We start from the raw sequence: 26245 nt of genomic DNA on the forward strand, positions 1-26245 counted from the left end.
ACATCCACTACTTCTCTCTCACTCACACACACACACATACTTGCTGGTGCCCATGTGGTTTCATAGGTCACAGTAAAATATAAACCTACATGACCAAGTTAGTGCACTGTGACTGAACAGAAGACCTTAACACAGACACACGCGCGTGCACGCACACACACACCAATTAAAATGGCAATGATTATTACTTGTAGCTGCACACTGCACATAATTTAACTGGTATGGATTGACATCCATAAATTTGCCCCCCCCCAAACACACACACACACACACACAAAAATGTCCAGGCAAGCAACCTGTTGTTGGTCAGCATTCTTCGGGTCAACCCAAAACATGCCGATGTCTGTTCCTGTTTTGGGTTCTGGGGCAATCCTGTCCTTAAAGAGGATCAGCGGTTTGTGTGTGTGTGTGCCTGGTGGCTCAGCAGGACTCGAAACAGCTGCTACAGGGACCAGCTCTCAGCAGGGGGGGCAGGAGTGATCTCACTGAAGAAACACTGTCAAACAGCCCTCTGAGGGACCACACCAGGGGCACAATGAAGAGAAAAACAACAGGGCGGGTGTTGCGTTTGCTGATGCAGTTGCCCTCTGCGACTCAAAACCCTTTCAGAGTTCTCCTACCTAACATATGTAGCACATGAGATGCAGCATATAGTGATCAGTAAGTTGTTCCTAAAATACAGTGCATTTAACCTACGCAATTCAAGGACACGCAAGCTGAAAGACAGGATGTAGAAATGTCATACACTCTGGGGGGGGGGGGGGGGAATCAGAACTACATTCATATCTAAAGCCTATAAGATTTCGAGCTTGCCTCTTATAATGCACTCCTTTTTGCTGTTCAGCCCTTGAGCTGAAGTCCAGCCAACATCCCATGGACACACAATGACCAAATACATTAAGAATGTCCATGAAGACCCCAATTTATTACAAACTGGAAGACAAGTTGATGAAATCTCCTGGTAACCCCAGTATCCTCCCTTAGGTAACCCTCAGCCTCTCCCCAAATGTTTAGCTTTCTCACCTCAAGCAGGGTGAATCGTTTTAACAGCTGTGTCAAAAAGTGAGTGGTTGGAAATACAGCCGACGAGATGACTCTTTAATTTGTCATTGTTTCATCACAAGGTGTAGAAATACTGAAACATCTGCACCATATGTGAGGGTAATGATGATGGCACGTGATAAACTCTTACGGGAGTTTTCGTTCACAACTTGACATGCAACCATTCCTGCAGGCCCCGCTAATGACCCAACACTGCACTTCTGAACAACTCCAGTCATTAGTCAATTATGATTTGTTGAATGATGCTTAAATGACTGACAAATGTTTTGTAAATTAACTACTTCAAACATTCACTATCGTTAGTGACATAGGACAATCTCTACTAGTTTTGCATGAATACATTTGCCAAGAGAGGATTAACAAATCATTTCAGATTAAATCATTTTCTAATGAATAAAATGGGCTTAGGATGAATCGATACGTTGTGTAACTGAATTATTCAATTCAAATGCGTCAAATTCTGAGAAAAATAAAGACGTTCCATTTGTAAGCTACATCTCCCGCTATACCAAACCTGTGATTCACAAATATACAAATTCATTTCCCCCACTTTTTCCATTTATTTATTACAATTAATTCAATTTATCCATCTTTTTTCAATGTGTCATCTACTCTTTTCCATTTAAAACAAGTCCAGTATGTGACTATTATTTTAGGAACTGAAAAGTCCAGAGGGTGGGGAATGGGAAAGGGGGCTGGCCGGTTTACGGGGATAGGTATGGAGGAGTAAGGGAGGATGGGAGGGAGTCATGTTCCCTCCAGAAGCATATAATCCAGGTGAGGAGCATTTTCCGTATTTCATGATTATGTTCTTCATCCGCTGTTTTCTCCTCTTCAAACCCTCTGGTTTCCTGCCATTGTTTTCTCTTTATTCAACATCCTCAACGTCTTCTCCTTGGTCTCCATCCATTAGCAAAGCGGCATACTTACTGGCTGCGCTAAACTTCTGGAAAAAGACGAGGGAATTGATTAACCCAAGTTGACTAATGTCAGTATTTTGTTTTTGTACTTTGGCTACTTGCAGTTAAAAAAAATTTTTTTTTTAAAAATCCCCCCCCCCCCCAAAAAAAACCCTGTTTAAGGACGGTAATTTGGGAATTACAGAAATTATACCGGGGTGTGAAATGTTTAAAGCAGTGATTTTACATACTACAGAAAGCCTTGCAGTGGAATTGAAGTAAACGGTGAACGCACATTTTCGAGGAGAAAGAGGATTTCTGATTGTAGACTGGCCAATTCTCTGGGGGAAAAAAACCCTATATTTGAGTACAAGGGGAACTCTGGTGGACTCAGCTCAATCTCTACAAGAGAGAAAATTGGGTACAGGGGATGTTGTGGTTGAGGAAAAACACTTAAGTAGCCTGTGGAGGGGTGGGGTGCGAGTCAGATATTGACGTCACCCAGCTCAGGACTCACAGGGGTTGGGGTCTCTTCGTATTTCTTTGGCTCTGGTGTTGGTCTGGAGTCTTTTTTGTTATCCTTTCTACAATCAAACAGATTACAAGGCTTAACATTAACACCTTGGCTGAATGCAGGAGAGTTAAAAGCTTGATTTAAATATATACACACAAACACACACACACACACACACACACACACACACAAACTAATCTGGTCAGCAACACCCGCCGTATTCAGATTGTGTAATTTCTGATCACTGCAGCAAATATTTACACGTTAAGTTTCAAAAGCTGGTTTACAGTCATCTAGTGCATGCTGACTGCTCAGTCTTCCTTCTTAAGCCCATATTGAAAATGCTATGCTGTTATAGTTGAATTATAATTGCTATCCTGATGTGATAAAACATGTATATTAACATTTAAAACAGACAAATAAATAAAAAAAGTTGCTTAGTATAAAGCCTCAAACCAATACATTATTTTCTTTTCTTTTTTTTTACAGAAATGACAGAAACTAGGTCACGTCGAGAAAAGGCATGGTCTGTTTCTTGTTACCAAGTGGGCAGATATACAAATGGCTCATGTTGCTGCGTGATGTCATATCTTGATCAACTGCAGGTGAACATTGGTGCTCAGAAGTGTTTGTGTTAAAATATATTATTCAACGTTACCATGTGTCTGTTCAAATCAAGTATGAAACAAGGTGACAATTATCCATCCATTCATCCATTATCCGAACCACTTAGCCTGCTCTCAGGGTCGCGGGGATGCTGGAGCCTATCCCAGCAGTATGTAAGCTTTAAATATTTTCTACAGTAAAACTGAATAAGTGCCAGTCTCCCCGCCTGCTGCCCAATGACTGCTGGGATAGGCTCCAGAATCCCTGCGACCCTGGGTAAGGATAAGCGGTTTGGATAATGGATGGATAGATAGATTATGCAAAAAAGGAACACGAGAAAGCCGTCAGGAATGAGATATCCTATGAATGCCCTGTGTGTCCTTGGATAACTGACCTCTCTGGTTCCCTCCTTCGGTCCTTGTTAGGAACTTCCCCTCGGCCTCGCCCTGCTGCAGGTGCTGCCGTCCCACCTCTTCCTTTAGGGGCGCCACGATCCCGACGCACACCGTCAGCCTTGTTTTCATCTGCAAAATGAGGCAAACAGTTGATGGTTAAGGGTACGGGGGTTGATGGACTTCCTGCATACTATACTTCCATCCATCCAACCATCCATTATCTGAACCGCTTATCCTGCTCTCTTGGTCGGGGGATGCTGGAGCCTATCCCAGCAGTCATTGGGTGGCAGGCGGGGAGACACCCTGGACAGGCTGCCAGGCCATCACACAGCCCCCCCCCCACACACACACACATACCTAGGGGCAACTTAGTATGGCCGATTCACCTGACCTACATGTATTTGGACTGTGGGAGGAAACCAGAGCACCCGGAGGAAACCCACCCAGACACAGGGAGAACATGCAAACTCCACTATACTTCCACTGTACTAAAATCATTGGATTGGATCCAGTTGTAGGTGCTTTAAGTAAATACTGAAGTGGGTTAGAATGGGACAATCCCATTTTCTTAAACTCTTAACTGGGCTTGAGAGGTACCAGAATCCTCCAATCCCAAAAGTCTGCCACATAAACACTATCTTATTTAATATGAAAATGCCTTTTCATGAGAAAAGTTGATAGTGACTAACAAATTCTGTCAAGGTGGGAAAAAAATAAAATTTTTCTTACACTTCAATCTAATGAAAAATGTCCCCCTTCAATCGCCAAGTTATACAAGTCTACAGTTACCAAATGGTCTTTATTGTGTCCCTTTAAAAATAAACACATTCACATTTTTCTTTTTAAAGATGAAAAGGACATTTTCTAGGATCTAAGTTGTTCGAGATGTCCCACATTACACCAATATATTCCATTGGGATGATGTGTCTATATACTTCATATGGGGCCCCTTAAAGAGCACCACGGACGATTTTTTCCTGAAATAATTTTGCATCCCCTGGCAATAGGTTTAGCATTCCCTCGCAATACTTAACTGAAGTGATTTCAGTTTGAAAATGTATATGCGGCTTTTGGACATGCCTTTTATCTATGACACTTCCATGTCTACAGCACCAACTAGTGTCATAAGATTATTTTAGAGAGGAGAATGGGGCCACATTTTCACAGGATTAACTGTGTATATATACATGACTGTCTCGGCTCACTGCTGGCATGCTTCGGAAATATCAAAATAACTTTTTCAGCCTTAAAGTCTAGACAAATCAATGGCCTCACCAACTCCTATTGCTAAACACCATCCCCCCTAATGATCTTGTTTTTGTAGTGGCTACTAATAACAAATAAGTTATTTCAAATTGAAACTTTGCATATTCCACTTTATGATGGTCCCTTATCCATGCTGGTTGCAAGCAAGTGGCTTGAACAAGACACTTGATGTTTATTTGTGACAACAGCATAACCTCAGGGATATAAAGCTATCGATCTTGTTCAAGTAAGTAATAACGAGGGAAGGCAAAAAGTATTGTGGGGAAATACAAAACGAATTGCAAGGTATTTCAAAATACCTTGCAATTCAAAATCCAAAAGTATTTCAGAAAAAAAAAGTGCCACTATATGACTTTTAACAGGCTCTGTAGCTTCTTCGGCTTTCTATACCTGCAGAACCTAAACTGTAATAACTGAAGAAGGCTAAACCAATAAAGGTTCTTCAGAAACAAAACATTTGTAACTAAGGACACAGAAAAGGCAGCACAACTCTCCAATAGCTACAGTTAAGGCTCTGCTTCAGTCAATTACCTAATTCTCTGACCCATGAAAAGGCGAATAAAAACGGTATAACCTATACCACCATTTCAATAATGTAAAAATGAAGAAACCATAAAAAGGACTAGGTATGAATTTAAAAAGGTATAATACAAGTCTACTACTAGTACAAGTCTAAATGTGAGTAATATTTATTTTTGCCTTCAGAGAATCACGTTTTGGTCAGAAAAAGACATCCAGACTTAAATTTACATCAGAGTAAACGAGCATTACCTTTTCCAGATCCTTTTTCATCAACAGAACTCGAAGAGCTAGAGAGACCACAAAACAACAGTCAGGTTTTAACACTACAAAGTACTAATACACATACACTACCGTTCAAAAGTTTGGGATCACCCAAACAATTTTGTGTTTTCCATGAAAAGTCACACTTATTCACCACCATATGTTGTGAAATGAATAGAAAATAGAGTCAAGACATTGACAAGGTTAGAAATAATGATTTGTATTTGAAATAAGATTTTTTTTACATCAAACTTTGCTTTCGTCAAAGAATCCTCCATTTGCAGCAATTACAGCATTGCAGACCTTTGGCATTCTAGCTGTTAATTTGTTGAGGTAATCTGGAGAAATTGCACCCCACGCTTCCAGAAGCAGCTCCCACAAGTTGGATTGGTTGGATGGGCACTTCTTGCGTACCATACGGTCAAGCTGCTCCCACAACAGCTCAATGGGGTTCAGATCTGGTGACTGCGCTGGCCACTCCATTACCGATAGAATACCAGCTGCCTGCTTCTGCTCTAAATAGTTCTTGCACAATTTGGAGGTGTGTTTAGGGTCATTGTCCTGTTGTAGGATGAAATTGGCTCCAATCAAGCGCTGTCCACTGGGTATGGCATGGCGTTGCAAAATGGAGTGATAGCCTTCCTTATTCAGAATCCCTTTTACCCTGTACAAATCTCCCACCTTACCAGCACCAAAGCAACCCCAGACCATCACATTACCTCCACCATGCTTAACAGATGGCGTCAGGCATTCTTCCAGCATCTTTTCATTTGTTCTGCGTCTCACAAACGTTCTTCTTTGTGATCCAAACACCTCAAACTTGGATTCATCCGTCCACAACACTTTTTTCCAGTCTTCCTCTGTCCAATGTCTGTGTTCTTTTGCCCATCTTAATCTTTTTCTTTTATTGGTCAGTCTCAGATATGGCTTTTTCTTTGCCACTCTGCCCTGAAGCCCAGAATCCCGCAGCCGCCTCTTCACTGTAGATGTTGACACTGGTGTTTTGCGGGTACTATTTAATGAAGATGCCAGTTGGGGACCTGTGAGGCGTCTGTTTCTCAAACTAGAGACTCTAATGTACTTATCTTCTTGCTCAGTTGTGCAACGCGGCCTCCCACTTCTTTTTCTACTCTGGTTAGAGCCTGTTTGTGCTGTCCTCTGAAGGGAGTAGTACACACCGGTGTAGGAAATCTTCAATTTCTTAGCAATTTCTCGCATGGAATAGCCTTCATTTCTAAGAACAAGAATAGACTGTCGAGTTTCAGATGAAAGTTCTCTTTTTCTGGCCATTTTGAGCGTTTAATTGACCCCACAAATGTGATGCTCCAGAAACTCAATCTGCTCAAAGGAAGGTCAGTTTTGTAGCTTCTGTAACGAGCTAAACTGTTTTCGGATGTGTGAACATGATTGCACAAGGGTTTTCTAATCATCAATTAGCCTTCTGAGCCAATGAGCAAACACATTGTACCATTAGAACACTGGAGTGATAGTTGCTTGAAATGGGCCTCTATACACCTATGTAGATATTGCACCAAAAACCAGACATTTGCAGCTAGAATAGTCATTTACCACATTAGCAATGTATAGAGTGTATTTCTTTAAAGTTAAGACTAGTTTAAAGTTATCTTCATTGAACAGTACAGTGCTTTTCCTTCAAAAATATGGACATTTCAATGTGATCCCAAACTTTTGAACGGTAGTGTAAATAGGGAAGGGTCTGATCAATATTGGATGGAAAGGAGGATCTCCTCAATCAGTTGTTTTCTGAAAGCATTATTTTCTTCCTCCAGCACACAGTTAAAAATAAGTCAAACACAAAAATGTTTTAACAGTGAACAGTACTGGCCATCCCTAAAAAGTTATATGATAAAGATGAGCTGTATTCTGACCTGAGTTTGGGAGGTGAGGTGCCACTAGGGGACACTGGGGAGCATCCTTCACCCTCACTGCAACCTGCACTTGCTGCACTCCGCTTGGCCCAAGCGTTCTCCTTTGGGGGTGGTGCAGGCATCACCTTCAGTGGCTCCTTGGAGGAACTGGTAGAAGGGGGTCGAGGGGAGGAGGCTACTGGGGATGAGGGGTCATCTTCTTTTCCACTGAAAACCTCATTCTCCACAGAGCGCTCACTCTCTCGACGCCGGGAACCTGATTAGAGACAGAGGAGTTAGACAAGGAACTTTTCTGGGGTCATTGGCAGTTGGTGGGACCAGTAACTGACTGATCAATTTGTTTAACAGTAGAGCGACCAAGGCCGTCATTTTGACGGTTCTGGATTTTCACATTTTAATAACTTTGCAGGAAAAAAAAGATACAGACCCGCTGCTCTGTGAATGCTCCTAAAATTGCATATATTTGCATTAAAATTAGTTTTAGATCAATTGCAAAAAAAAAAAGAAAAAGTTATAAGATCTACCTAAATGACCATGAGCTGTCAAAAAGATCGCACGTAATTTGCGCGTGACTGTGTGCGTCATGTAAATGTTTACGATGTGTGTTGGTCGCATCATTTCCTACGTGAAGTTCATTGCTCTGTCCTAGAGCATTCGCCAGTGCAGAGTAATAGTCTAAATTTGATTTTTGATTATTGCCAACATGCCTGGTTACAGACGTCGTTTCTGACGCACCATGACTACCACCGAGGCGTGGCAGTATTTACAGGTGTTGGACAGCGGTGATTTTAAATTGTTTGAAAAATAGTATTAAAGTTGTTAAAATGTTAATTTTGATGTTAGTCGTTTCTTAAAAGCCATACTAATTTATGCAATGCATTAATATCTCAATTGGGTATTCATCTTGACAATCATGATCTTGACAAAACCTGGGCCGTCATTTTGACGGCCTGTGGTCGCTCTAGTAGTTTTTAAGTTGCGGTCGTTATTTGGGACTGTTTCAATAGTAATTTTCAGTTCTCTTTTTACATTTCACATTTTATAGCCTTGCTACATTCGTTAGATTAGCAAAATGTGTTTTCCGTTTTGTTTTTCAGGTAATATTTTCACGTTTTCAATTTTGCTATTCAAGTTCAACCATGTCTCTGTGAAGTTTAAATTGTTTAAAAATATTATTATAGTTGTTAAAATGTTAATTTTGGTGTCAGTCGTTTCCTAACAGACATACTAACATATGCGATGCATTAATTTCTCAGTTGGGTATTTATCTTAACAGAATATAGAGTTTAAAAACCGGCCGTCATTTTGACCACCCATGGTCATTTTAGGTAGGAGTGAAATCCTGGTCGTTCCAGTGTTAAGGATTACCTGCTAGCTCAAACCCCATTTTAGTTGTTACCAAGTCTAAGGACAATATAAACTGTTCAATCCTGACCTTAAATTATAATCTTTGTATCAAATATGAAATGAAGGAGATGACAGACAGAATATTGATAACTTACCTCTTCCAGAAGTGCTTCCTTGCTGCGAAGATTCACTTCCTGTGCGGGACCGCTCAGCTTGCGACTCCTCATTCCGCCAGCTTGGGTCCCTGAAGACCAGAAACCGGACATAACCAAACACTGTATTAAGATGAATTCCTCAATTATTTGAATTTGCTTCTCAAAGGATGCTGAACTTAAAGTTAAAAACTTTTTCAACTGAAAACTAAATAGGTCTAAATCTCATTGTGGCTCATTACTTAGATCAGTTTTAACACCTTTTAAGTTAAAAATCGTTTTGTAAACCATGTAGCGTGTCACTTTTAGCTGTCATTTACTGACCGGTCTTTGTCTCGTGGCTTTCTGTCAAGGCCTCGACTCTTGTCCTCCTCCAGCTGCCTTGCCAGCCTTTCCTGCTCTTTCTTAAGCCTCTCCTCAACCTCCCTCTCCTTAGCCGCTGTGTCAACTGGCTTTGCACCGCCAAAGATGGACGAAGACCTGCTGCCAGAGCTCTGGGTGGTTACTGGGACACTGCTGCTACCCCCACCCTGTTCCTCCTCCTCCTTGGGCACACTGCGAGGCTTCAGGTTCAGCTTGGGCCTCTGTAGCGGAGCTGGGAAAGGGCCATTGGAGATGTGTAAAGCTGGCATAGTCAACCTCTCATCCTAACTCTATGATGCCAAGACTGTTTACTGAGGTGGAATAATAAGACTGATATATAGTTTCTGAGGAGTATAAACTAGTGAGACAATGTAAAAATTATTCTAAACTGAAATTCTGAACTAAATGGGCATATTTTAATTTGCTCTGTCCAAATTTGCATTACCCTAATACTGAATAACTCTACAACTTCATAAACATAAAGTAAAAAACATAGATCTTATATTTAGATATTATTTGTATTGAACTAATTGGCACACAATGAATGTAACATGAATATGGCATTTTGTACACTGGATTCTTGTTACCTCTTTCTTCGCGCCTCTCCTCCCGCCTATCATAACGGTCATCGCGATCACCACCATAACGATCCCGTTCCCCATAACGGTCATTGCTACCCCGATTGTCATCGTAGTCGCGGCGGAAACCACTGCCAAATGCACGACGACTGCCACCACTGCGAGAGTCAAATCCTGAGGGATAGAAGGGAGGGATGGCGAAGGGAAAATGTAAAGCAAAGTGAGTATTGGAAAAAAGAATGGGGCAGCTGTGGAACAGTGGGCGCTCCTATACAATAGGATGGGTTTAATGCAGAAGACAAATTTCATTGTAACAAAAAAACTGTACAATGGCAAAAATAAAGTGGCTTTTTCTTGGCTTTCATACTGTCCATCCATCCATTATCCGAACCGCTTATCCCGCTCTCAGGGTCACGGGGATGCTGGAGCCTACCCCAGCAGTCATTGGGTGGCAGGCGGGGGGACACCCTGGACAGGCCACCAGGCCATCACACAGGGCCCACACACACACACCTAGGGACAATTTAGAATGGCCCATTCACCTGACCCTCATGTCTTTGGACTGTGGGAGGAAACCAGAGCATCCGGAGGAAACCCACGCAGAAATGGGGAGAACATGCAAACGCCACACAGAGGACGACCCGGGACGACCCCCAAGATTGGAACACCCCAGGGCTCAAACCTAGGACCTTCTTGCTGTGAGGCAACCATGCTATCACTGCGCCACCGTGCCGCCCGGCTTTCATATTGTATAACTTGAAAATACAGCCACAATCCCAGTCAAGGTTCAGGAGTGTAGTCTAGCAAACAATGGGGGGTTGCACCACTGTGAAGGCTGCAAAAGCCAAGGAAGAACATACAACACAACTTTAGGAGGAACATATCTGATGTTGATGAAACCAGGTTAGACCTCCGGGCTGAGCCTGGTACCAAAACAGGCTGAGCAAGTCATAGGTGAAATTTTATGTATTTTCTCACCTCCCCTGTCATAGTCCCTGCGGTCCCTGTCTTCATAGCCTCCCCTCCGGTCTCTGTCATCGTAGCGATCCCTGCGGTCCCTGTCATCATAACGATCCCGGTAGCGGTCTCTTCCTCCTTCATAACGGTCATTGTCCCGCCGTGGCCCATCTCTGTAACGGTCTGACTCAAAACGATCTCGTGATCCTACAGACATGGTAGGAGAACATCATCATCGATCAGAGCCAATCACACTCTCAAAAGGTCCAGTTGGCTAACTGATTATGTAACAAAAGCTTTGCTTCACCAGGGCTGTTGGCAAGATTGCGTATTTCACACAGTGATTAATCTGGGACTCCCCATTAGTAAGGGGCAGCCGAAAACTAAGCTATGGCGGAGTGATGCAGTCACAGCTGCCTCAAATAAGCCTGACTGGCTTGAAAAAGCTAAAGATCGTGGATGCACTTCCACTAAGACACACCAGGGACAGGGAGAGAGACAGAAACAGATGTGGAAAGCTCTTTCCCCAACAAAACTCAAGACGTCTTGTTTGGGAGAGAATTTGCCATGTCTGTCCAGTCATGTCATTTAAAAAAACAAAAAAAAACATCTGTGTAGTGCCATTTTTGTACATGATTATACAATGAATAAACGAGATTGATGCTGCATGTTCTGTAAAAGGTTTATCCAACCCCTCTAAATCGTGAGCGGGATCAAGGATACAACGGTAAACGAGAGGAAAAACAGCCTATAGACACGGATGGGCCAAATTCGATGCAATTTATTTTTGCTCTGGGGTTTGCACAGCCAGCAATAAATAGTCTGCATTTGCACGGCCCAGTAGTAGGTGGTCCGCAGCCCAGTCGTTGGTGACCACTGTTACGGCATACGAGGCTTTAAAAACTCTTTTGCCTCCTGATGCCATATGGTACCATCAAGGTTTGTGTCGTTAAGTCACAAACATGTTTTATTTTTCCCCACTGGAATCTGGACAAGTCTACAAACTAATGAAGTCCAAGTTGTAGAAAAGACGATAAAAAATAAAATAAAAAATGTATGCAGTAGAAGAGAAAAGGAAAAAATACAGTTAAGTGGGAGATTGCATGCCGGAGCTGGTGAAAAAGTTGAGGAGCAAACAGCAAGTGTACTGCAGCAAAGAGATGGAACAAAAGTTGGCTAAAACAATGGCAACACAAGTACCTGTAAATAATTTCACTTTGTCAAATGCTGAATTTTCTTTGGCTGAATTATTCATCACAAGTGGTAGCAGAGCTTATTAAAGAGCCCCCGCTATGATATTTAGGCTGATTTTAACAAGTTTAGAAAGGCAAATGGACAAACGTTTAAACAAACCCAACAAAGTTTCAACTGCTCCGATGAGATGCGAATGGATCAATAAATGGTTGGACTAGTACCTGAGTATCACTGGGAATGGTGTCCTCAATCTAAAACTCACACAGTCTTCTTGCTATTATGTTAAAACCAGGATAGGTCACTCAAAATAAACCTTAAGTCACTTTACAGGACCATACCTTAGTCCAACATCGCAACAAAACATACTGGTATGTTTCTTTCTTGCACATAGGTAGGATAAAGAAAAATGATGAGAATAAATACTCCTGATGCAACAGCATGTGAGACTCACTCTCTCCAAAGGCATCGTCTCTCTTGGGAGGTCCCTCATCATCTGCAGAGGGCCTGGCCCGCCAGTCACTGTCTGTCTTGTCGGGACCCATGTCTGCCATCCGTCCTCCCCGGTCCCGGCCACCCATATGTCCATTGTCTCTCTCTAAGTTTCAAGGGAAAAGAAAATTTGAGCATTGGGTGCCTTAGTCCAAATGAACTTGTGAATGCAAAGAGCAAATCTTAGCCATTTGTCATGTACAGCATGCCTACTGCAAGTTTATCATTGACACATATTAACACCTTCCTTTTAAGTTTTGAAAAGTCAGAATACCCTTGTCATTAGACTGGTCAGCAATATCCACACGAATCCTTCGGTTTCCTAGATTCTGAAGGGACAAACAAGTAGAGGTTGTCAATATTAAAAAAGGTGATTATCCATTGCAATTGGCCAAGTATGAACTATACACATCTTCATGATCCTTGCACATAAATGCAAGCCATTTGACTGCTACTTTAAGTTGTATTGATGAGTTGCATTGCGTAATAATACAAAAATCAGGCTCTCCTTGCATCCTCTCACCTCTTCATTGAGACTGAGAGCCCTCAGGAGGGAGTCCACATCATCAAACTCAGCATAACCAAAACCCTTCAGCCTCTCTGGGTTACTGGGCTCCCGGGGCAGACGCACTGCACTGATCTGGAGAATGTGACAGAATTACATGACAAGGACGCTTTTTTTTGCCTTGACAAGCTTAACACAAGTCCACTCACGTACATAACCTCTAAAGAGATCATATCATGCTCATTCCAGCTCTATATTTTTATTCTGGAACTCCCACTAGTGTAGCTTTGCATGAGTCACAGTTAAAAAAAAAAAGAATTAACTTATTTATCTTATACTGGCCCTTTATGCAGCCCCTCAGTTCATTCTGTCTGAAACAAGCCGTTTAGCGGTCTTTTTAAGGCCCCCTTCTTAGAAGCCCACTGCTTTCTTCTGATTGGCCAACTTCTGGAAACCTGATGAAGGGAAGTAGTCAGCACTTTTAGCACCGCCTCATCCTCACGGGGAAACTGCTTATTACTTAAAAAAAATTTGTGTTTGGGGGATGGTGACATTTATCCTTGGTGGTTGTGAGAATAACGCCATGATTTTGAGTGGATATGGTTGAAATAAAGGCACGTAATCTGACTGCTCGGTGCAAGGCTGTATTGTTTTGAGCAAATTGCTGTTATCTCCCTAAATAACTTCATTCATTCATTGTATATGCCCATTGTATGCACAAGCCATTTGGACCAATTATCAATACAAGACAAACATTTCAGTGATATGTTACTTACAGCTTGCACTTCTGACTCCTCAACACAGCCCTTTACAGATGGAACAGCCCTGTATTTTAGTACTAGCCTAGCCGAAAATCCGGCTTCATACCGGGCTCTATTGAGGAAAGAGTCCTCTGTGAAGTGGCGTGAAAAAAACAACACTTTGGCGTATGGCTGTTGTTGACTTGAAAAAATAATCTGTATCCAATGTTTTCTGGTTCTTTCTTCTTTAGGAAAGGCGAACGAATTGAAAATCCAGCATGGAATGCCCCCTGGTTCAGGAAGCAGTCCTCGGTAAAATGAAGGGGACATAAAAGGTTGGGGTTGTACTGCTGAGGAATATTGGTAAAAAGGAATTTTAACCACTGATTCTTCATTTAGTCTTCCTATGGAAGTCCATGCAAAGAGAATTTGCCTTCGCACAGAAGAAACCAGCGTCTTCCCACCATTGCAATATGCGCTAACCAAACTTCCTGTGACCTATCCACTCTGCTGAACTTTGCCAAACTAGCCGCAATGCAGACATTATGAAAATGTGTTACATAGTGACATAGATAAGTAATGGAAGAAAACGCTGGACTCCAAATGAGGCATTTCAGGCAGTGTTTTCTGTTAGAGAGAATAAATCTCTTTGGTATGGACTTTGTAACTCTGCAGACGCTTTACATGCACCTCCCAACTATATAACACACTAACGGAAAGGGAAAATCCCAAAAAGCATATGACCTCTTTAAAACATCAGTGTAGGTTTCAACCAACCATAAGAAGAGAAACTGAAGGGGGAATAAAAAAAAAAACTGTCTTTGAACAAGAGAGGCTGCTTATTCGGCTCTCTTTTTTTTGGGGGGGGGGGGGGGGGCATAAATACAAATAAAAACAATCAGATTGTCACTCAAATTTCAGAAATAAGATAAGGAAGACTGTGTATTTACATGACAGGATATGGGATACAGGCCCTTTAATCTGAAAAAACATAAGGCTTATGTACAAGCAACAGGTTACCACACAGTTGTATACAGACTGAGAAACTTTATGGCCCTTCCCAAGTTTTCTTCAGTTGATTTAGGAAAAGTGTGTGCCTGACTGACCTGCAGGCCCTGTTTCATCAATAAACACTACCATTAGGTAGCGTTTACTACTCCCCATGTGCAAACTAGTCCGAAGGACAATGTGTTAACAGAGACGTCACACTATCAGAAAGAGTTGCATTACAGATGACAAGCAACTTGGAAAACTTTCGAGATGGGTGCAATATGAAACACTCGCATTGGTTTCACTTTTCCCATTAGCTTTGGCGGTGCCTAGCTGAAGCAAGAGCTGCAGCAGCAGTCCCATACTATAGCGGTTATAGTCTAAACTGTGCATGTGGGTGCCGTTTTTCGCTTGACACTTACAGCAAGGCCGCGGAAGAAGTCTTTAATAGATTCCTCAGTGACTTCATAGGGCAGGTTGCCCAGGAAGGCTGTGTATGGGGGGCTGCGGGGTAGACAGGAGCGGTCAATATTGGGTTCGCGGGCCGAGCGTGGCGCTGTGGGCAGGATGGAGCGGTCAATAGGCGGCGCCCTGTACATGTCCTCTTCCGTGTGCCAAGAAGTGGAGACTGCAAAAATAAGAAGAGGAAGCATTTCAAACAACCACTTTCCTTCAAGTTATTTTATAACAGCTATTTATTTACTTTGCTGGTTAGCTGATAAAACTCAAATTCGTTCAGAATTCAGACTTGAAGTTTTGAGAACTGGACTGATGCAGGGTTTGGACACTTCAGTTATACTAGTTTAACTTGCATTAAAGAATTAAGCCACAGCAGGACTTCACATTAAAAAATGCTATACAGATTAACATAAATGAATGCATTTACAAACACACATAAAAAGTGAATCAAACTGTTAGCTAGAGACCACCCTTTGCGCTCAACAAATGCATTTGCTTGAAAATAATCAAGCACCAAGTTAAAATTGTTCATGCCTTGCAAGTTCAGCAGATTTAATTGATTTAATCAGAACTATTGAGATAACGCTTTGCCAAGTGAATTTAGCCTCACGACACTTGGAAAAAAGGCCAGGATGATACTAAAAAAAAAAACCATTTGGTTCCGCAATAAGTACTATGAATTTCTGCCTCAATTAGCAATGGACAATACCAACATCGACTGGACTTTGATAAAATATCATCCCCTGCTCATGACAGAAATGACAATGTACCCAATGAGAAGCTTTTAGGATATGCAACTCCCATATATTTCGAATGGAAATTTATTTTCATTTGCCAAATTCATCTCATCTTATTGTATCCATCATAACAGCCACATTCAATACCCAAAAGTCAAGGGCAGAGCAAATTCAGGAATGACTCAATTGATAAAAGTATTATTTTTGATCTTCAGGGACAGTTCCTTATTAATAAAATGAAAACTTGTTTGCTCATTTTATATTACTTTCCAATTATTTTTATGGTATGACCTATTTCACCAATATCCATTTCCAATGCCGCAAAATAAATCGCATACACATAAGAGAGAGATTCTCACTAGAAGAGATGAGATCTTTGCTAGTACAAGAACGCTCACCATCTCCATCCAGGTCGTCAGTTTCATCTGCCCAACTGGTGGACTTGGTTGGGTAACTGGGGGCAGGGGCATTGCCTCCACTGTCCTCAGCTAGGAAGTCGGTCAGTGTAAGGGTCTTCCCCTTCTTATTCTTCTTCTTAGCTGGAGGGATGACATATGCACACAGGAGAAAGATTTGTTAGGTTATGTGGATGTCAGTCAAAGCAAAAAGAAAATTCTTGGTGTCACTATCCTTACCTTCACATTTTTCGTATACAAATTACTGTGAAGCATAGAAAATCTTGTACCGATTTATTTTTAAATAACCAATTGGAAATAGCAGATTTGATGGATGGAGAGCCTTTATGTAAGAGGGCTGACATTTAGGGAGTCCAGCTACAAGCCAGTGACAGTAAATATGCATTCATTAGCTGTAATTAGATCCAGCTCGCTAATTGACTTACAGCTTATATTCATTTGACATCAAATCCTGGTACAGCTATAAAACTCTGCTTCACTGACAAACACAGCAACTCATCCCCCATTTCTTAACACCGCCAACTCAAGTGAATGGGTTTTAGGCCCATGCTTGCCTTCCCTTGTGAGGACAACACTTTGTGCACGTTTGGACAATCGCTCAATTAGCAGTGAGCTTGGGTTCATCCTAACTAGACAGGAGAACTACAAGCAGAACTACAATGTGCAAGCCCTGATAAAGAAATAAACTTATTTCCTAATCCCCTGTCCAACATGCAGTCTGAGCCAGGCAGACACCCAAGTCTGCTCTTACAGAATGACCCTCTTCATGAAGGGGGTGGTCTGCCTGTGCAACCGCCACTGAGCTGAAGATAAGAGCTATTTTCCTTTGCTCAGCTAAAAAAAACGAAACAAAAAAAAACGGTCACAACAGCTGTGGCGATGTTCAGACTTAAAAGATGCACAGGACTTACACCTTGGAGTTAGAACATGAGTCATGTGCTAATGTACTCAAGACCAAAAACGAACTACTAACAGTTTTAAAATAGTGTGTAGGCCTTGTTGTTAATAGCTGTTGATGGGGTGTGTTTGCGTGTGTATGTGGGGGGGCTTGAAACCCGTTAGGTTTGTTTTGGTCCGAGACAAACAGAGAGTGATAAAACTGGCTGCAAGCTTTATTGTGAAAATCCCAACTGTCAGGACATTCTTTTCATACGCAGCCACAAAACCTAAAACACATACAAAGCCTACACACGGACTGTTTACAACTCTTGCGTGGGCAATAATGCGAGCTCGCCGTTTCCAACCAGTCAACGCTATGTTACTTTCACAGGAAAGTCGGTCCTGACGCCGACACCGTCAATCAACATACTAATTGCTCGTTAGCTAGCGACAGAACATTAAGCTCCCCTAACTCGACTGTGTGGTCGCTAGCAAACGTTGAGCTGTCAGTCGTTTATACAACGACGACCCTAAAAGCAGAAGAAGAAGAAAAAAAGCCCCACGCTGGTCATCATTAGCAATATAGCAATGGGAGCTAGGAAGTTCGTCACTGCTTGTATGCGGGCTTAGTCATCATAGGACTGCTGACGGGGTTAGTATCCTTGTTTAGCCGGCTAGTTCACATTTTGGGGCCTACCGCTCTCGTGGCTGCACCAGGACCCAAGTGCGCCATCATCATCGGAAGGAAGCAGGGCTGGCTAGCCGGACGGCTAAAAGTCGTAGCGCTGCGGAGGGTTTTGAATTAAAAAAAAAAAGGATGAGCCTTTGGGGGGGACACCTGCCAGTTACCGTACACCGATATATTATAGACGAGACACGTGGAGGGAACCCTTGGAACGCCGTGATATTTCAGCCCAACCCCTCCTCCGAGAGCCGCGCTTACACACTAGTGTCGGAGCGCCACAGCGGATTGTGGCTTTCCCAAAAGCACAATGTGGCGGCTCTGCCCCGCAAGCTGCTAGCGCCTAAAACACACACCACGGTGGGCTCAGTGCAGCCAGCGCCGCGACTAAATATCACAAGCCACAGTCGCAAACATCGCAATCACCATTTAGTCACCCGGGACACAAAACCCAACATCCACATGCAGCAACGCGTTCAGGCTGTGCATGTCGTTGCCTCGACCATATCCCACCCTTTGCCCGCTGCGTCTTTACAGGGCCAAAACAAACAACGGACACGTTTACACACACGGCACGACGACGGCGACCGACACGACATGGTTTTAACGTCCCCCGAGTTCGTAACTGCGGGGTTGTGTCGAAGTAATGCCCTCTGAAAGCGCCCCATCCGACCCAGATCGTTCACCCACATAAACCTCACCTGACGCCGCCATGTTGGAGAGCGAGTTCGCAGCAGATGCCCGGATGAAGGCGTCAGAGTTTTATTATCGGGAGCGCGCATGTGTCCACGAGCCCGTCTTCCCTCCTTGCCCTTGCAGCCTAATGAGTTATTTACCGCTAATTACATCGTAATAGGATGCCCCCATTAAGGGGGAAAAATCAACCGTTATTTAATTTATTGGTTCTTCGCATGTTATTCAAACTTCACGCTCTACTTTTGTTTGCTAGAGCCGGATTGGAACATGTGTTTTACAGAAATATGCCAACGCCTCTGCCGATCTGGAAAAAAAGTCATTTTTTTGTTTCTTTATTGTGTTTGTTGGTCTCTCGATTCAAGGCAGGTGGTTCAACGAAAACTACATTTCATTTAAATTCACTTAATTGGTCAGTCTTTCATAATGTGGGTGTTTGAGAACTTTGCAAACATAAATACCTGGCCTGCAGTCAAGCGATAAACAAGTTGCCTAAAAAGGTTGAGGGAATTTTCTCCTTCCACAAAGATAAGAGAAAAATGCAAAGTAATGTAAATAGATGTATGTAAATATAAATGTATGTGAGGCATACATTGTAAAAAAGCGCTTTGAGTGGTCGGTAGACAAGAAAAGCGCTATACATACATACATACATACATACATACATACATACACACACACACACACACACACACACACACACACACACACACACACACACACATATATATATATATATATATATTGCAGTCCATAAGAGAGCACAGAGGTTGCTGTAAGTCTTTGAACTGTGAAGATAGATGACATAGGCATGGTTCTGCCAAAGGCTGTGCCAATATTGCGTCACCCTATGGTCACCATTCTCTAAAACAACTTGTTTTAAGACGTCTTAATAAAGTCCTTATTGTTTTATATGAGGTTTACTGAAAAACTATTTGTATACAACTTCATTGCAAAACACAAATGCTGCTTTGCAAAACTAGTCACAGTATCAAAAAAGATGTACAAAAGAAGAGGTATACCATAGCAGATTCACTGATATGTTTCCTTGCACTTAAATACATTGTCCTTATAATGAACATGCATTTTGACTAAATATTTTTTATACTTAAGTGTGAACATAGTGTACTAAGGTTTATGTATGGGTTGTAACATTGTATCTACTGTCAAAACCTGTCCCAATCAACAAGTTTAACATGAGGTGAACAATAGGCCACAGAATATTATTTCTGTCAACCTTTTTTGGTCAACATGGAGACTTTAAGTGACAATGATTTATCTCAAAACATAGCTTAAGAATTATTGTTTGTGTACTGTGTAATGATAAACAAATGCACAGGTTAAGGGTTCACATAAGATTTTATTAATTTTGTTTTGATTTCAGCTCATGAGACATGGTAAATTTCTCAGTTCACAAATTTATTAGCCAAACATTACACAATGCTTATACAATATTGTTAGAAATGCCGTGGACCTTAAAGCTGCAATCTGTAACATTTCTCTAGTAATAAATCATTGTTTTATCCATCTGGACCATGGAGTCAAGTTGCATAATATTATTGGGAACAACTCCAGCAGGAAATCTGATTGAAATGTGATGCAGATGTGGCCATGCTTCTGTCAGGCAGAGGATTAAAATAACTGTAGGTTAATATGACAATTTGGTTTAATGAAGTTCATACTGCCTGCCTTAGATCTGCTCCAAAAAAAAATTTTTTTTTTCAAAGGGTGCAGACTCTCTGCTGATGAACTGACAGCACACCAGTCACGATGGCTGCTATTCCTAGTTTGTAGTCTGAGAAAATCCCTTGCAACAGGTCTATTTCTCTCTACCTCCTACATCCAGCTGCATTTGACTGCCTTTTTACTGTAATATTGATTGATTGTCCAACAGAATCATCACATCGTCATCACATTTCAAATGGGTTACTTCATAGAAAATCTTGGGGATTGCAGCTTTTTAAGTTATAGCATGTTCATTGACAACTAATATTGCATGCATGTATGCCTGTATCCAGAATTTTGTAAATGATTTAGGGCCCAGAAGCTATGATTTGACCAACATTAGGTTTTTTTAATCGATTGTTGTGGTCCAGTTTGCCTTCATGGTGGGGATGGTTGCCAGAATCATTTGTTCCAAATTAGCTTGTGGTCTTTAGTTCATCCAGTGCATCCTGGAGCCTGTACAAAACATAAGAGTAAATGGAAAATTATATTTTTCTCAAGATTAACATTCAACTGATCATACAATAGCTATGTAGGTTATGTAAGTCTGGTTCATAATCATCATTAGTGTCTCTTTTCCTTCATATCACTCCCTACAAATTTACACTTTTTCTTAACTTACTTGAAGTCCCCACCATCCAGCAGATTCCTATACGTGGCGATCTCACTCTCCAACTTCATCTTAATGCTAAGCAGAGCCTCGTACTCTTGGCCTTGTTGCTGGATTTTGCCACGCAAGTTGGTCAGTTCCTCTTCCAGGCGAACAACTAAGCCGTTGTATTTTTCCATTTCCATGTTGGCACGCAGCTCTGTGTTCAGTAAGGTGTCTTCTAGTGAGGCTTTCTGTTGAGAGATTGGGATGTAGGAACGAAAAGTCTGTCAAAGAATATTTAACCAAGAAATTCTCATTTAAGAAAGCGGGGGGGGGGGGGGTCCTGCACAAATATGGTTCAGCTTGGGATATAATATTTTGACAGTGATACAAGAATGCTATCAAGTGTAACATTGAGGAATTTTCATAACAACCTTCACAATAATCTCCATTAACAGGGTGAACCACAGATGTAGATTGTCAAAAAGGCAGCAAACATGTGGATTTTGAATCTGAGTAGCCTGGATTTATGTTCTATCGAAGAAAAAAACTACAATATGAACAAAAAGCTTTTGAAAGAAATCTATAAATTATCAATATATTGAAAGTGATTGCTTACCAAGCTCTGTTGGGACGCCAGTTCGATTTCCAGAGTCTGGATCTGTCTGGTTAGATCACCCATCTCCATCTGAGCCGTCTGTAGAGCCTCTGTGTTCTGTGAAACCTGCACCTGCACATCTGAGATCTGTCAGAGAGGATGGAAGGAGATGCAGGGATGCTGGGTTAGCGACCACAAAAATAAAATGTGTTTCACAATGTTTCCTTTGACGTCTCTCAATATGTGACCTCTGTTTATATATATTTACATTTATAAATTTATCCCACAGTGGATCCTCCTTAAAAAAAAACAAAAACAAAAACAAAAACTGTACTTAACATTGACCACTGGGACACTGTTTGTAAAACTTGTTGAAATGGACAAAAGTTGACTTTGTTTTTTTTTCGGAATCAAACTCGATAAAGCTTGCATCAAATTCCCTCTGGGTTGCAGAGTGTTACTGTACCTGATTTTCATGCCAATGCTTGAGGTCTTCTACATTCTTCATGGCCAACCTTTCATAGTTGGCCCTCATGTCCCCCATGATCTGGGACAGGTCCTGACCTTTAGGAGCGTCAACATCCACCTGCACGCCCGACTGAGAGATATGGTTCCTCATCTCCATCACCTCCTACAGGATGGAAGAAAATGTGGAACTGTTGTGCAGGGAAAACATACATTTTCTAAGGAAATAAAGGCGAGATGTGTTATTCAAATCAACTGAAACTGCTCACTGTGGTGGTCACACTGATGGTGAGGCCTAACGAGGTGTCAAAAGGTGAAGTGTGGTGCATAGTTAGGACCGCATGCTCACATTCTCATGGTTCTTCTTCAGGAAGATGAGCTCCTCCCTCACGGCTTCAATCTCACTCTCGATGTTCAGCCTGCTCATGTTGGTGTCATCAATGACTTTCTTCAGCCCAGCAATGTCAGCCTCCACAGACTGGCGGATGGCCATCTCGTTCTCAAACCTGTAGGTGCAAACAGAGACAAACTCCATTTTAGACATAACACGTGCCTGTGTTCCCCATGTATGATGCATGGTGTGATACATGATGTATCACGTCTTCTAGTATCAAGGAGGAAAATGCCATTGCCATAAATGGTTCAATTCTGGGATTATAAAAGGAGGCCATTGGCATTTGCCAAAAATAAATGTGGTTGCGGGTCATGACTGAGATTGCACCAAAAAGCTGCACACCAAGCAGATATCCATAAAGCCACTATAACTAATAGACTTTACTCACCATATTTACACCGAACTAATAAATCCACTATTTCACTCTGATAGTAGATCATATACCACTTGCAAAACTGATTTGATCTTCAAGCAGAAAAGGTCAGAATTAGCTAAAATCTCAAGTCTCTCTCTCTCGCTCTCTTTTTTTACATAGTGGAGGTCAAGTATCTGAAAAAACAGCATGTAAAGGCTTCATATTTTACTTTTAAATGAAAAATAAAGCAACATACTTCACTTTGAAGTCATCGGCAGCCAAGCGGGCATTATCAATCTGGAGCACAATACGGGCGTTGTCCACGGTCTTATCAAAGATCTGGATGAAAAAAAGAAAGAAAAAAAAAGGTTTAAATACTACATAATGCCCCATTCTATTCAAGCGGACAATCTAAGGAAATAAAATAATAGGTTTGGTTACGTCGACATTGTGCTGATAGGAGAACAAGTTATTGGTCTATCACCAACTTTCTATTCATAAATAAAGTGATCATCGTGGTATTTGGTAGTTTCTATAGAGTATATATAGTTTCATACAGTATTATGTTTCTATGGAAACATAATAATCTACGAATCTCTGTCACTTATCTGACAACGAAACCCCAGACTCAGATCACACGATGTCCCATAACATGTTTGAATCTACGGTAACGTCTGGTGACGAGAGGAGCCCATAAAGTGAAGGACAGGAAGATGTGGTTGCTGGTTGCCACAACAGAATCTGCTGTTTTTTAGCCTAGCTGAAAAGATTTTCCTCCCTCCAATAAGTCAGTAGGGGACTTCTCTTTTCTTGCTCCTTTTCACCCAACCCCACCCCCTCTCCCCCCTCCCCCTCTCTTTCTGCTCCCTTTTCTCTTTGTCTCTTTGTCTCTTCATCGCTCTATATTTCTCTTCTAAGTTTTTTTTTTGCACATACAGTACCAGTCAAAAGTTTTGAGTGTGTGTGTGCGTGCGTGTGTGCGTGTACAAATAGAAATTTGTTTGGAAGTGAGTGTATAGTATGTGTATCTAGGTTTGTGAGTTCACATTTTTTTGGACATTTCCATGGCATCCTGCTGCGGAGGAAAGGGGAAACACTTGTCCCTTTATGTGCAGAGAAATACAAAGTGCTGCACAGCGGCCATCAATGTGTCACGATCTGGCACTAACCAGCTGCACTCTGGTAAAGAATGTGATATTTGACTCGACTGAGTAGAGCTGATGGTTATACAACAAGCGCGCGCACACACACACAGATGCATGTATACGCACATGCTGGTGGCGTGAGATTCTTTGTGCTTTGGTTTCACCACATCTGGTTCACATTGAGGTCCCCCCACATTGCAGAATGTGCGGTGAGTCCATTCACAAGCCGGGACTGTTTAGAAAAGTTGTCAGTATGTTTTAAAAGTTGGATGAGGGTAATTTGGAAAGGGTTAGAGTTTTTTTTTTTCAGATGAGGATTTACAGTTTCCCCTCATTTTGGTGATTCATCAGAGGAAGTGATGATCAGTTCGTAGCATGAGAGGAACTTTACCGAGGGGGAGGGGTGTATGTAAAAGGATCGCTACCACACCCTCCATTCTCTAGCTAGAAAATGGATAACCTACAAATGAAATGATACCAATTGTTTTGTAAATATCATCAGTTGTAGCGTAAGGATCATCAAACATCTAGTCTCATTTTGGAGAAGAAATATGAACTCATTGTGTAAAAGTTGACAAAAGTAAAGTTGCGCCATTGTCTGTGATGATGATGATGCTTGATCACATGCATTTAGTAATCTTTCTCTTCCTCATATCCACATATCCCCTTCAATTTGCTCATCCTTTATTCTCGTGCTTACCTGTTGACGCAGGTCATCTATGATGGGGGTGTACTTAGTGTAGTCTTTCAAGTCGGCACCTCCCTTCTCCAGGGCCTCCCTGATCTTCATCTCCAGCTCCCTGTTGGCCTGCTCCAGGTTCCTCACAGTCTCCAGGTAGTTGGCCAGGCGGTCATTCAGGTTCTGCATGGCCCCCTTCTCATTGCCCAGAATGCTACCGCTGGCCATGGATGAAGCGCCACCAGCCATGCCACCAGCCATGCCACCACCCATTCCATTACTCACCTTGAAAGCGGTTGAGGAAGACATGGATGGGGCACCAGAACGCAGGCTGGAGAAGGAGGCAGAGGAGATGCGGGTGCCGTGTCCACCAGCTCCGCCATGAATGCTGGCAGCGCGGTAGGAAGGTGTGGAGCGTGTGAAGGAGATGTGGGCAGACGGTGTCTGCTGCACAAAACTTTTCCTGTAACTCATTTTGGAGAGGTTTAGACACGACAGAGTAGAGGATGGAAACGAGAGATGGAGCCTCACTGCTGGCTGGCTGAGAAAGTGACGTTGGCAGAGGCAAGGCGGGGAACTTATACTCCTCCTAAGTCTCCCAGTCATAGCTGCACTCACAGACCCTGCCCACTTCCCCTTCCACATCCCCCATCCTCCCTTTCCTGTTCTCCTCCCCCCTTTCTCATTCACCCACACTTTCCCTTGTCCTGTACCAAGTTTTTGTGTTTTATTACATGTCTTTTAGAAAGTATGAGGAATACCTAAATTTGATGAACTTACGAGAGCAGCTTAAACCGACACCACTAATAAAAGTTAGCGAGAAACAGAAGAAAGTGAAGATGAAATAAATGCAAAGCTGTACGTGCCTTATCAGAATAACATGCTTCAAATATATTCACGAACAAACAAAGAGGGAACAGAAACAAAAGAAAAGGCACTGGTGCAAAGTTTGTGGAGAAAAAAAAGAAAGAAGCATGTAACTAAATTCTTTTGGTTAGGCCATAAAAGGCATAATGTGTACCAGTTGCTGCAAAGAAGCGGTCAGCTTGGCCTCTAAATAAACAGATTATGACTGCCTCCTCAGCAAGATTAAACTGGTTTGCAGGGTAGCTACAATAAAGCTGCTGCAAACACTGTAAACAACAATTTTTTCTGAAATGTAGTGCTTTCCACGGTTGCACACACCGTATAACAAACATTATGCACGAACAAGGCTTAATACACCTAGAAGTCCACACAAGAGGTGGACTGAACAAAGAACCCAGGGTAAAATGATCCCCCACCACTCCAACTACCCAAAGGGTGCGGAGTACAATGATTGGGAAAGAAAAGATGCATTCACCCATGATACTGCAGGCAACAAGCTGCACAAAGTCAGACTTGTTTACACCTCTATCCAGTGACCTTTGAAGCTCTTTATGTGGTACCCGGGATCACATTTGCAAAACTCCGTGATTAGGGAGCAGATTGGATTACAAAACCTTTGCAGTATGATCATGCATACGTTCGTGATTATGACGCTCACCAGGAAAATGGTGAAAAGTGAAGTGACGTAAAAATTGAGTTAAGCTAGGTCAAGCGCAACGAAGTGAGATGACTCACCTACCACCACCTACAGATTGATGCACAGTGTACTGACATGGGCAGCCAGCTAATACTACAGGCAGAGGGAGGGGAAGACGTGTACTAGACAGTCA

General features: G+C 42.1%; 2 protein-coding genes across 3 annotated transcripts; both read right to left on the bottom strand.

Annotated features, from left to right (window-relative positions):
* Positions 1-906: 906 nt before the first annotated feature.
* On the bottom strand, positions 907-18638 carry eif4ba (eukaryotic translation initiation factor 4Ba). Of its 2 annotated transcripts, none has more exons than XM_056275022.1 (15): positions 18604-18638; positions 16324-16464; positions 15152-15357; positions 13018-13134; positions 12769-12823; positions 12457-12600; positions 10833-11018; positions 9864-10028; positions 9238-9508; positions 8917-9005; positions 7415-7670; positions 5514-5551; positions 3476-3605; positions 2479-2545; positions 907-2005 (listed from the first exon to the last, which is right to left on the bottom strand). In XM_056275022.1, exons 1-15 carry the CDS (start codon positions 18614-18616, stop codon positions 1931-1933), a joined length of 1953 nt encoding a protein of 650 aa, XP_056130997.1. In that variant the 5' UTR covers positions 18617-18638; the 3' UTR covers positions 907-1930. The 2 variants fall into 2 exon arrangements, with proteins under 2 accessions (XP_056130997.1, XP_056130996.1); XM_056275021.1 differs by having other exon boundaries at positions 907-2008.
* A 1297-nt stretch (positions 18639-19935) lies between these two features.
* On the bottom strand, positions 19936-25102 carry LOC130108170 (keratin, type I cytoskeletal 18-like). The gene is made up of 7 exons (XM_056275024.1): positions 24570-25102; positions 22981-23063; positions 22325-22481; positions 21977-22141; positions 21532-21657; positions 20943-21163; positions 19936-20776 (listed from the first exon to the last, which is right to left on the bottom strand). The coding sequence occupies exons 1-7, from the start codon at positions 25020-25022 to the stop codon at positions 20737-20739; spliced, it is 1245 nt and encodes a 414-aa protein (XP_056130999.1). The 5' UTR covers positions 25023-25102; the 3' UTR covers positions 19936-20736.
* Positions 25103-26245: the final 1143 nt, after the last annotated feature.

This window comes from Lampris incognitus, chromosome 2 (genome assembly GCF_029633865.1).
Source record: "Lampris incognitus isolate fLamInc1 chromosome 2, fLamInc1.hap2, whole genome shotgun sequence".
NCBI classification, from domain to species: Eukaryota; Metazoa; Chordata; class Actinopteri; order Lampriformes; family Lampridae; genus Lampris; species Lampris incognitus.

Excerpts from the sequence above, each read along its gene's own strand:
- LOC130108170 (XM_056275024.1), bottom strand. The coding sequence starts at position 25,022 with ATGAGTTACAGGAAAAGTTTTGTGCAGCAGACACCGTCTGCCCACATC. Across the intron at positions 22,482-22,980 it reads GCCGATGACTTCAAAGTGAA|GTTTGAGAACGAGATGGCCA; the intron begins GTATGTTGCTTT and ends TTGCACCTACAG. Across the intron at positions 21,658-21,976 it reads AGCATTGGCATGAAAATCAG|ATCTCAGATGTGCAGGTGCA; the intron begins GTACAGTAACAC and ends CCTCTCTGACAG.
- eif4ba (XM_056275021.1), bottom strand. Across the intron at positions 12,601-12,768 it reads TGACCAGTCTAATGACAAGG|AGAGAGACAATGGACATATG; the intron begins GTATTCTGACTT and ends CTTGAAACTTAG. Across the intron at positions 5,552-7,414 it reads ACCTCACCTCCCAAACTCAG|CTCTTCGAGTTCTGTTGATG; the intron begins GTCAGAATACAG and ends TGGTCTCTCTAG.